At 53.2% G+C, this 11,955-nt stretch overlaps 4 protein-coding genes across 4 annotated transcripts in view; 2 read left to right on the forward strand and 2 right to left on the reverse strand.

Annotated features, from left to right (window-relative positions):
- Positions 1 to 1,843: 1,843 nt before the first annotated feature.
- Positions 1,844 to 3,498, reverse strand: A1O3_06724 (uncharacterized protein; the record flags this gene model as incomplete). The annotated part of the gene is made up of 2 exons (XM_007736841.1): positions 1,844 to 2,291; positions 2,342 to 3,498. 2 exons carry the CDS (start codon positions 3,496 to 3,498, stop codon positions 1,844 to 1,846), a joined length of 1,605 nt encoding a protein of 534 aa, XP_007735031.1.
- Positions 3,499 to 6,005: 2,507 nt separating this feature from the next.
- A1O3_06725 (AGC/AKT protein kinase) lies at positions 6,006 to 8,813 on the forward strand (the record flags this gene model as incomplete). The annotated part of the gene is made up of 2 exons (XM_007736842.1): positions 6,006 to 7,351; positions 7,409 to 8,813. The coding sequence occupies 2 exons, from the start codon at positions 6,006 to 6,008 to the stop codon at positions 8,811 to 8,813; spliced, it is 2,751 nt and encodes a 916-aa protein (XP_007735032.1).
- A 786-nt stretch (positions 8,814 to 9,599) lies between these two features.
- Positions 9,600 to 10,001, reverse strand: A1O3_06726 (uncharacterized protein; the record flags this gene model as incomplete). Its single annotated transcript, XM_007736843.1, has 1 exon — positions 9,600 to 10,001. The coding sequence occupies one exon, from the start codon at positions 9,999 to 10,001 to the stop codon at positions 9,600 to 9,602; it is 402 nt and encodes a 133-aa protein (XP_007735033.1).
- Positions 10,002 to 10,879: 878 nt separating this feature from the next.
- The window catches only part of A1O3_06727 (uncharacterized protein), a gene marked incomplete at both ends in the record, with an annotated part of 1,602 nt that continues 526 nt past the window's right edge, over positions 10,880 to 11,955 (forward strand). The window contains 2 exons of the mRNA XM_007736844.1: positions 10,880 to 10,951; positions 11,396 to 11,491. Coding sequence (XP_007735034.1) covers positions 10,880 to 10,951; positions 11,396 to 11,491 — 168 coding nt within the window. The remainder of the gene's footprint in view (positions 10,952 to 11,395; positions 11,492 to 11,955) is intronic.

Below are 11,955 nucleotides of genomic sequence, written 5' to 3' on the forward strand. Positions count from 1 at the left end.
TATTGTCGTTGTCCACTGTGCTTTGCATCTGTTCTCACCCACCACCTCTGAGAAGCGTGGCTGTGGCTGCGGTCCTTCTGCTACCTACCTACCTAGGTGCCTGCATATGTAACTTGAAGGCAGCTGTCACGACTCACCATTATTATTAACCAATGTGCGCGCCTTGTTTGCTCCGGTCCGCCCGAGTGCCGCCTTGGCCGCTAAGGTACGGATAGTCGGTCACGGTCACAAGCTGGATCTTCCGATTTTCCTTGTTCGGCCTTCTTCAAGTTTGGTTATTTTCGTCCCTAGTTAGTAGGCAAAATCCAACCAGCAGTGGGCGGCGTGGCCAGGCAATTCGGCCATCGCCATCGTCATCGTCGTAAGTGTGTGGCCGGGATCTGGTCTCACGCCGGTTCGCATGACCAGCAGAAAACTCAGGACGACTCGACCTGCCTTACGTTTGGGTGTTGAGAAAAACCACTCGACTCGTTACCCATACTACTCCATACTTCCTGAGACCCCTAGAGACGCTTGTCTCTCGGCCTCGCCTGCCACCTGCCACTCTTCCCGTCCTCTCTCCGCCACTCAAGGATGACGACTCGCACAATGTGAATTTGTCCTATGTGTAGGCCCGCAAACAGCCACCTTCATCACGCAGTATCCATCATTGCGTGTACGGAGGTATGGACATTGGATAGAGTGTATGCGCTCTCCGATTTACTTTCATGGTTGCTGCCTTGACACCGCCTGGTTTCTCCTTAATCACGATTGATGATGAGGATGGAGCACTATTTACCCAGACCTGAGGCTATGGGTGGTGCCTAAGGTTGTCGTCCGCCCTCAGCCACAGGTTCAGCTTGAGGGAAAGCGTCATCAGGCCAACCGGTGACTGTGGTGAGGACGACGGGGATTCAGCTCCTCTCATAGCCCCGGCAGAGCGCTCATGTGCGACGACATCACTGCAGGGTGCACCTTCTCACGTGATTTAGTCAAGTGTCCAGGCTGCAGGGAGATATTAGTACCACCAGTACTGACTGCACATGATGCCCTAACATCCTTCACGTGAGTGCTGGCTCATTCGTCGGCTTACCCGACTGCCCGGGGATGTTGGCCACATACTACTACATGACGCTTTTTACTGCCATACCCGCGAGTCCGTCACAGCATCAAGCAACTGCTTCATGCCGACATGCCGTCCAAGAAAATTCAAACGAGTTCCTAGTCGCCAGAGATTTCTCTGCGAGTTGGACGGACAGCCTGCTTCGTTGGCTACGCTGCCGCTGGTAACAAACAGGGCAACCGATCCAATGATCTTTCCATCATGATCCCACCCGCTGTCGAAGACCGGTTTCTCTCATCTCGAGTTCGTGCGCCTCAATGCTCGAGTTACTATTCGACCTTTGTTGCTCCGCCCTTGCGCCTGTCGGGATCCACCCCGCTTGCATAGTACTCTGTAGTGTTGAGTTTTTATGTTCTTCCGCCCCCACGCACACCACACGCCGTCAAGGGAGCCTGTGCACACTGCATACAGAGTAAATGTTGACCAAACAATAATGTCCACTCCATCGCTTGGTCTGGACAAAATCCTCTTTTGTGGTTAATAATGTCCAGACATTCATTCAATGGTGTCGGGTTTGGCTTGCTGCCTCGGGCTGTTGGTCCATGCGTGCTAGGCTGCTGCATAACCGAATTTTGCAGACCCTTTCGCGTGACTGCCTCACCTCAGAAGTGCAATCCGGGATATCGGGAAAGAATGGGGGTGGTCGTCGTATCCTCGGTTCTTATGCGTCAAGAACGAGAACGTTATGCCATTGTATGGCAGGATGGCGAAATGTCTGATGTGTAATCGCAGGATGATAGTTCACTTTGGATACCAATCGATCGATGTCAGGAACCGTGCTCTGAGACCATCCTCCTGTTCAGTATGCCACTTGCCACGCCATTCGGCCTCACATGCCTTGGCTTCTTCCAGCGCACGCAAACAGTCCGATGGGAGCTCTTCGAGAATCGTTGCTGGAATTGAAAAGCAGCCCTCGCCCTCTTCGCCTGAACCAGGCGTGCCGAACCATGACTCGGGGGTTGATTCCAGGCAGAAGTCATGAATACGAAAATTTCTGCCATAGACCGGGTCCAGGTGAGGAAGCTTAGATGTCTGCTCAGGGGTGTCGGGAGTCTTTTCATCGTCAACGACCTCCCATCGGGCATGCGTAGGCTGCATGTGACTGGGCCAGTGCATAGCATTCGTGTGTATGTCATACACGCCCTTGACGTTGTCTAGACGCGTAGCCGCCAGCATTGAGTTGAACCGGCTAGAGAACAAATTAGCATCGCCTCGGTTCCAGAGAATAAACTACCATACCTGGCTTCTCGTGCATGTTCAAGCATCCAATTGTCGCTCGTCACCACAATCCTACGTCTCTTTGCTTCCTGTATCTTAGCATTGGGAAGCGGGATATTAGGCGTGTTGGTGTGGTAGACTGCACTCGCGCCATGCCATGCGACGTATTGATTGCGGTTGTAAGGCTCGCCTGGAAGCGGAAGACGATCTTCTGGAACCGCCACTTCGCCCTCAACGTCCCCGCGTTCTCGTGCTTTCTGCGTTTCATAGTCGTCGATCACTTTCTTCCCCCCAATGACGATTTTGGCGCCGAATTCTCGAAAAACAGATCGTGCGGTGACCACGCCAATCGCGCGACCTTTGTAGGAATGAGGGATAAGGTCTCGTTCAATGAGATCCCGCTTTTCGTCGTCGTCAATGATGATCTTATAAAGGTTTCGGTGCTTCTGGAAGAAGAGATATGAGTCGCGAAAGCCAATACAACGTGCTGGCTCGGTCGAAAGCATGTAGAGTCTTTCACCCCTTCCGAGAATCGTGAACGTTCGTACTCGATACTCTCTTCCGCCTAGGAGACGGCCATTTTTATCCACTTTCTGTTCTCCTTCCGGGTCTTCTGAGAGCTCAACTTCGTCATTAACTATCTCCATCGGATTCCCATCAGGGTCGACAGGAGCCTGCGACGGTCTTGAGCCACCTGCCCGATACTTGGCCCATCTCCCACCTCTGTGACCGCGAAAGCCACCTCTGCGCTTTGGCGTGCTCACTTCGGACGCAGCATCATTGTTCTCATCGTCTGAAGCGGCAGGGACGGAACGTTTGGGCGGCCTGCCTAGTCTCTTTCTTCGTGGAAGAAGGGATGTCTGTCTTCCTGACCGTCGAGGCGTCGCTGAACGTGAAGGCTGTTCCGAGTCTCGTGATGGAGTCGGGGCGTCTTCTGCATCATTCACATCATCATCTTCTTCTTCTTCCTCGTTGGTGCCATCCGCCTCGTCTTCTTGCGGGGTGTGCGCTTCGGCGGGAGGGGCATCTGCCATTTCCTCGTCTTCGTTGTCGGATATATTTGGTATAGGAGTTCCTGTCGAAGGGTCAACAACCAGTAATCTAGGTTGGTGTATTGTCGAGGGCTTACGCATTGAAGCCGCAGCAGCTTGTGCCGCAAGGCGCGGGCGTCGAGCCATAACGGTAGAATGAGACTGACACTGCGCTGGCTTTGGGGCTTTGGGACTGCAATTCGTGAAACTGCGGACCTGTTACGACCAGACTCATGGAAAACGCGCCGCGTGCCAGTGAAGCACCGCCGGGGGCAGGCTTGGCGCAGATCATGCTGCGTGGGACGGCGGATGCTTAAACGTAGTCGTATGGCCTACGGTGGAGCACCTAAACACCTTTTCCAACTTGTATCCTGCGGCCACTCAGCAGCAGCAGCAGCAGCAATAATGTCACTAGACCCCAGTTCAATTGCTGAGTGCCGTGAGATATCCTGTACGAGCGTATGATCGTACGATATGGGCTCTACGCCGACCTACCTGTCCAACTGACATGTAACTACGTTTGATTGGTCCTGTGGGGATGAGAGATCGAAGTGATGGCTTAAGGACTTGCCATCCTGCCTCTATTCTCGACTCTCAGGTTGCACTGCGGCTACGATTCCAGTTTCCTTCTTTCGTTCCACGAGTGATGGCAATGTGCATCTCAGCCTGGCTGGAAATAGAAAGAGCAGAGCATGCCCGAGACATGTTCCCGCCACGCGTTGGGTGGAAGGGTCGGGTGGCACAAGGAAGCCTCTGTCATCAGATTCATACGTTGTATGAGGGCAACGATTCGGACTTTTATACTCCCTATAGAGAAGGTTTTTGGGTTCGATGCGTCATCGAATTGTGCAGTTGTTCGTGGAGTTAAATAGCCGCACCAGGCGTAAATCCAACGGAAAAGCAGGCAATTATGTCTTATCGGAGTTGGGAGATCTGCGATATACTAGCAGATAGCCGATGAGCCAGTGGTTTACCTCCCGGGATATTGTGGCAGGGGAGATCCAACGGTTTTGTCTGGCCAGTCATGGTGGTCCTGTCTGCGAGGTCCTGCATAGCCTGGCGGCGTCTCCGGGGCTCGAGATGCTGGCATGTGCGTTGTGCTGCTGGGGAGGGACGGAGTCCATACATAATCAGGGCACATGCAATCGGCGGCTACCGCCCACGGAAACGCCCCTAAGCCCCGAATCTCGCATTTTCCATGAACTCTGAGCTTGAGCCACCGCTGTGACCGATGTGCCAGTGCTCAACCGTCTGCAAATGGATGTCCATGTCAGCCGGTCTGGTTCTTTCCGCTGCCCCCCTGACAGATCGGGGTGACAAGGGAGTGTTAATATTGGAATACTCAGCCCCGTGGCCCAAGCATGACTGCAATAACTTCGATGAATGACGTCGACCCTGGCCCCTCAAACCTGTGTTCCGACCAGGTTATGTTGCACCTCTCTTTACGAGGCGAACGAGCAGTTCCGGGAGGAAAACGTGCAACCCGGAGTACAGAGATCCAAGTTCGGCCTGTCAGGATTCCCAAGGCCTAGGTAGGAGGATGGCACAACATCGTCCAGCTGAGCACTATCTCGAGGGGCGTTAGGTGGGCGTTATTTGAGGACTTCCTAGATGTGCCCACCTAGCGGGCGAAAAATTCGGGATGACAATAATGGGCGACCACCCGCAGCGCAGCGAAAGACGCCTGGCCTGAAGATCCTTACAAAGTAGACTTAGGGACCTGCTGAGGTGCCTGGACCACAGTCCACTAAATACGTACATACTTTTACTAGGCACCTATAGGTCCCTAACTTGAAGCTGCTGACAGCCCGCGCAAACCATCGTTTTTTGCCTGCGACTGTGACCGTAACTTGACATGCTAGGCTTTCGCCTTGCGCCATCATCATCGCACCACTTGTCCCCATTCCGCTACGACTAGTGATCGCTCTGCGGTACCCAGACCACCAGAACAAACCTAAGGGCCGCCCGAATCCCCAACCCTCTGCAACCTCGATTATATCACCGTCGTTTCCCGCCCGTGTCGAGCTCGCTGTCGTTACCGATCGAATACCTTGTGGCCCTACTCGCCACTAACATTCGCACCCTGCGCTCGCCTTGTGCTTAAAACCTTCTTCTCACCCTCCGTGAAAATTTGGTGAGCCTCCGAGACGACGCTTGAAATCCCTGCCGGCCGCCTTCCGAGAATCTCCAATTTCTGCACCTCTTTCGTCACCCCTCCAAGCCCGCGCCCGGGAATCTAAGGAACCCTTCCCCTCCAGAAACGGGTGACTGCGGCGATTCTAGACGGCCCCTGCTTTTTGCTTGATCGACCAGAGACACAAACGAAGTCGTTGGAAATTTGAAGAGGAGGAATTGCACAGTACGTCGCCGGCATGGCGCACACTGGAGTCAACCCGCATGCAGCTGCGGACCTATTGAGACAAGCGATGGCACAGAAGTACGTCCGATATTTTTCCTTCTAGCAAGCAAGAGAAATGGTGTGACTGGGTTTATGGATGGCCACGTTTGGGCGGGGCTTGCATCTCGCCTAGGCCTCTGTCGGGGACCTATATTGGCCTTGTGCACCTCGCAACATCTCGAGTCTGCTGCCCCTCGAGGCGATGTGTATGAGCTGCTGTCTGCATTGTACCTGGCAGCACTGCACGGCGCTCATCATGTATCGCCCACTTGGGCTGGGCTCGAGTCATCCCTCCAACCAGTCTCTGTTTGCCGGTAGCGGGCACCCATTCAGATTCCTAGCTAACTCTCTAAACAGCAGCGCGAGACATGACAACCGAGAGGAATTCCCTGACCAGATCGGTTCCAACTCACCCACGCCCTCGGGCGTGGAGACGCCACGACCAGACCTCCACGACAAACGACTACCAGGTATAAATCACAGCTACTTTGGCCAGGTGGGTAGAGATCCTTCTCAAGACACCCCGTCGCGGTCATCTCCAGCTGCCACGGCCTCTGAAACAAATGATCAATCTGCGTATTTGGCTGGACAGAGCGAGAAAGAGAAAGAAGATCGCCGGGCATCGTTTGCTTCGGTAGGCTCGATGGTGATGGTAGAGCGGGACCAGGGATCTATTCCTACGCCACCGCCCGATGAGCGTCATCCAGAGCGGATGAAACCTGTCGAAGAGACTGACGCCTCTCGGTTTCTGCCCACTCCGATCTCGTCCGCCGCTTCCGTGGTGCACCGAGATGGCGAGGCCGCAGAGAATGGCGCTTCCATGATAGAGGGCGGCCTGGCTACCATCACGCAAGCTTTGAGGAATTTTGTTCTTCCAAAGACTGCCTTTGTGATGAAAGAACGCCGCCACCAGTCGCTCCCCGTGTCCAGTGTTACCAAAAGCAATGTCTCTGCGGCGCACATTTCAAACCCTACCTCGTCCACACATTCCTCGCGACCACAGACCCCCAGCTCTTCATCTCCAAATTCTGCTAAGCCACAATCGTCTCAAACTTTGCAAGAATCAATTAAGCTAACTTCAGACGTGGCCGCTGTGCCGCGTGATAAGCGCACCCCGCCTCAAACTCCTCGAGCCTTATCCCAAGAAGACCGCCGTGTCGAAGCGCGGTCACCACTCTCCAGCACCAGTACCAGCACCAGCATCAGCACACCTGCCGCTGATGCCAATGCGGAGACTGAGAAGCAAGACGAGGACTTGGTCAAAAATGATATTCCAAACAGTACACCACGGGGCAAATTGTCCATTAAAATCGCCGAGGGCCGGAACTTGAAGCCCTCATTCGATCCTTATGTGATTTGTCAATTTGAATGGAACGAATACGTATCCAAGGGGCCTAAACATGACACGATGGATATCGACGATGATGATCGGAAGGGACCGGTTGCGGCCCTGCAGTCCATCCCAATCCGAAGAACAGATAGTGATATGGGGAAGCCGATGGCCATCCCCATGCGGAGTCGCCAGAGCAGCTCAAATGGCGCAGCTGAGGACCGTCCACTCACGAAAGTCACCGATCCTCAGTGGGACCATGAGGCCACGTTGTAAGTCGCACAGTTTTCGGTTTCGTTCCGGGGGCTTACTTGCTGACTGCGCCGAAGTGATGTGGTTAGTAACCAGTCCGAACTGGATGTCACGGTCTACGATCGGCAAACGGAAGAGTTTTTGGGCCATGTCCGGCTATGCTTGATTCTGACAGAACAACATCCGATCCTGGAAGGGTTCTTCCGACTAGAACCACGCAGTGCAGAAGACCAGGACGTCACCGGCGAAATCCACATACGGATGCAGTTTTCCAAGGTGGAGAAGAAGCACTTTGGACCCAACGACTTCCAGATTCTCAAGTTGATTGGCAAGGGAACGTTTGGCCAAGTCTATCAGGTCCGCAAAAAGGATACACAACGCATCTATGCTATGAAAGTCCTATCAAAGAAGGTGATTATCCAAAAGAAGGAAATCCAGCACACTATTGGAGAGCGGAACATCTTGGTCCGGACGGCTACCACTGAATCACCTTTTATTGTTGGTCTCAAGTTCTCGTTCCAGACCCCTACCGATCTGTACCTGGTCACGGATTTCATGTCGGGAGGTGAACTTTTCTGGCATCTCCAAAAGGAAGGACGGTTCAAGGAAGACCGGGCCAAATTTTACATCGCCGAGCTCATTCTCGCACTTAAACATCTCCACGACCACAACATTGTCTACCGTGACCTCAAACCGGAAAACATCCTTCTAGATGCCAACGGCCATATTGCATTGTGCGACTTTGGTTTGTCCAAGGCGAACTTGACCCAGGATGATACCACCAACACGTTTTGTGGAACCACCGAGTATCTAGCGCCCGAGGTGTTACTCGATGAACAAGGCTACACCAAGATGGTCGACTTCTGGTCTCTTGGTGTGCTGGTGTTTGAGATGTGCTGTGGCTGGAGTCCATTCTACGCCGAAGATACCCAGCAAATGTACAAGAACATTGCGTTTGGCAAGGTGCGATTCCCCAGGGACGCCTTGAGCACGGAAGGGCGAAATTTTGTCAAGGGACTGCTCAACCGCAATCCTAAACATCGACTCGGAGCGCGTGGCGATGCGGAAGAGTTGATGCGACATGCGTTCTTTGCCGACGTCGACTGGGACGCTCTTGGGAAGAAAAACTTGGTCCCCCCTTTCAAACCAAAATTGTCCTCGGTCGCGGATACCTCCAACTTCGATCCAGAGTTCACCAATGCTCTAAATACTTCGTCTTCCTTGAATGCTCGAGCAGCCGCACTTGCTGCAGGCGCAGCTCCGACATCCACGCCGTTGTCGCCGACCATGCAGAATGCCTTCCGAGGCTTCACGTTCGTCGACGAGAGTGCCATGGAGGAGAGATTTGGCGGATCCCATGAAATCGAGGACGACAAAATCGACGAAAAAGACGAGCAGTCTCTATCACGATCCAGGACTCGGGAACACCGAATGAGTGGGGTTCAACGTACAGGAGAGGAAGGGTTCTTCTTCGAAGAATGAGTTGGACGGCTTTCACGGACAACGCATCCTCAATCTTGGACACCAGAGCAAGCACCACGTACCACCCCACGCACAGCTGCGTGCTGGACGTGTTAATGATAACCGGCGTCACCGCCTGTGAGCGCAAGGATGAAGACAAAGGGGTTGTCAACACCCTATTAATATTCCTTGTCTATATGCTGTCCTACGCCCTGGTGGGACCCGTTCAGACGACCAAAAACGCCAGGAACGATTGAGTTGGGGAATCCAAAAAAATGGTCTTTATACTTGGACAGTTGGGTGGCCGGCGGATCTGGATCGTTTGTTTCTCGCTTACGAAGACATGTCTTTCCTTTCTGCCTCGGGGGCGGCAAGCTGTAACTCAAACTTATGCAATTTGTGATGGTGAAAATGCTCCCTCAAGGACCCAGCATAGCAGATATCTGATATCAGTTTACAAAAAGCAGAAATATCACCACTATAGTGGTTATTACTTTATCACGGGCTGTTTCGGATTGATCATAGTTTTCTATCTCTGGTACTTGTCACAATGGTAGGGAGGATTGAGAAGTGCGATGCGCTCGTTGTCCATGCGTGTTCAATCGCTGGATTATTCGAGACTCGGGACTGACAAGCTGATCATTCTGCCCATTCTCCCACCTCTCCACCCCATGCTCCTCGCTATCCACGACGCGGACGTGTGGACGTCGCTTGCCCCTTCATTTCGAACGGTACGAAAAACGAGGGTACGAATCTCTTGCTAGGTCTTATCCCAAGCCCACTCGTTCGATCGGCCTGATCAGTGATTCAGATCTCACTGCGGCCCTGTGCCGGTGCCGTGGCATGTAGGCCTTGAGCCTGCTCGGGAGCTTGAGTTGGCACGGTCTCTTCCCTCGTCTCAGAACCGACGGGCGGTTTGCCAGTCTTTGCAGCCAGCCTGGAATCCTCGGCATTCATCTTCTCGAATCCTTTCTCCGCCATGTCCTTGTTGCGCAGTGCCGTGCCCGCCGCGGCCTGGAGGCTCCCTGCCACGCCGTGGACAGCGCCCTTGAGGTCGCCCGTCAATTTGGTGGTCGGTTTGGCCTCCGGGTGTGTGGTAGGGTCGGATGATGCGTAGGACTTTGTGTTGGCTTGTTCGTCCGTGGGGTTGGGGGGAGCTTGAGAGTGAGGGTGGGTAGTCTTTTCGTGCGTAGCCGCGTGGGAGGACATGATTGTGCTCAGATATCGAGGGCGTTCTCGACGGCGGGGTTGGGTTTGGTCTGAGTAAGTAGGCTGAGGTTGAGGCTGAGGTTGAAGATAAAATTGAAATTGGAATTGAAATTGAGGGCGGGAGTGAGGATACGGGTAAGCTTAGGCGTGAGATTTATAGACAGCACAGAGCAGTAGGTACTGAGTAGTTAGTTCTGCCGAACCTGATGGTAGAGTTGGTGTTGGGTGATGGATGGCTGTTTGTCTAGAAAATCATGTCTCGGACAACCAGGCCTTGTTGAAGCCTCTGGCGTCGGGGGGTTCACTGACTTGCGTCACCGTGTCACAGTGGCCTGAGATCACATGCCAGCAACACATATACAGAGTACGGAGCACTGGGACCCTTGCCAGATCCCTGTCGGATCCCTGCGCTACTGTTGTGGTCTGTAGATGAATGCAGTGGACTCTTGAAGGCCATATTCAATGACGTGTGGCTGATGTCACCGATCACTCTCCCTGAGGAAACAACTTGAGGGGATTCGAGTTACCTTTACTGCGCTGGGGCGGGATATGCTCTGCATTATCAGAAATATCAGTTCTGCATATCGAATCTCTATGCTCCGGTAGAATGCCAGACTCCATTACTTCCACTGCAGGCATCAAGGTATCAAGACATCAGACATCTGACATCAGACATCTCTCTCTGGATCTTGGTCTCGAAAGCACCATATCACAACCCTAAACCCTCTTCGGCGGCGCGAACAATAAGCTCAGCAACCTTCCTTTCGACCATGTAACCATCTCCTCGCAAGAGCTACACCTAAACCATAAGCAAACCCAAAATCCAACGGGAACCAACACAGTTACAAGCGAGGACTTTTTAGTTTCTTTTCTTCAGCATGCCCACGATATCAGGCCGTGCCAGGCCGATCGAGAAACTCGCCCAGGCCGCGGCAAAGTGTTCAGTCGAGGTACGTCCGTCCGTCACGTTGCTTACTTGCATGTACACAGAAGTCAGGGCCGGGTCAGCTCTAACTGGACGATTGTGTCGTGTTCATCTCATCTCATCTCGTTGCCCTGTCCAATTCGGTTCAAGTTGATCGGAATGGGTTCAGGAGTCAGGCTGCAAAAGCAGCTGAGGACATTGGAGTTGCAGAATCACCGACCGAAACAATCCGTTCCTGTTCCCTTCCCCTTCCCTTCCCTTCCCCTTCCCTTCCCCTACCTCATCCCCTACCTCATCCACTTCCCCTTCCCATACCTCATCCTTTCACTGGCCTCGCAGTGCGGCACAGCACAGCATAGCACGGCACAGAGCATGAAAAGTGAACAACGTCAAAGTTTGACTTGATCCTGCATCAGCAACCACCACCACCACCACTACTGACTGACATGGCTGCATTCTCTCCAAACAGGCAACAGCATACGGCAAATGCATTCTGGCCGACTACCAGTCGACGCACCAAGACATGTGCGCAAACGAGTTTCTGCGCCTGAAGGACTGTTATCTTGTAAGTGCTATTAAATGTCCCTCCGTGACTTTGCGAAAGGAGCATGCATCCATGGCAAGCATCACTGCATGGCAAAGGCTTGCTAAGGTCTTGTCGTGTCTTGTCTTATCTTGATTTGATCCAACCCAACCCAACCGAGCCCAATTCAACCTAGCTTGGCTAAATTGAGTCCGAATCCGATTCGGATTCTCGCTCTGTTTCGACTCTGATCCGCCCACTCTACTCACCTCTGTCCACTCTACTCCATTCTTCAATACGGTCTCTCCATTCCATCCTTCAACTCTGCCTCCTTCGAGACTCAGCTCGCCGGGCTGATACGCTCCTATCGTTGCTGGCACATTCGAGAACCCCTATCCTATCCTATGCAAGCCTATCCTCTCCTATCCTCTCCTATCCTCTCCTATCCTCTCCTATCCTCTCCTATCCTCTCCTATCCTCTCCTATCCTCTCCTATCCTCTCCTAT

Source organism: Capronia epimyces (genome assembly GCF_000585565.1).
Source record: "Capronia epimyces CBS 606.96 chromosome Unknown aczIQ-supercont1.5, whole genome shotgun sequence".
In the NCBI taxonomy this organism is placed as follows: Eukaryota; Fungi; Ascomycota; class Eurotiomycetes; order Chaetothyriales; family Herpotrichiellaceae; genus Capronia; species Capronia epimyces.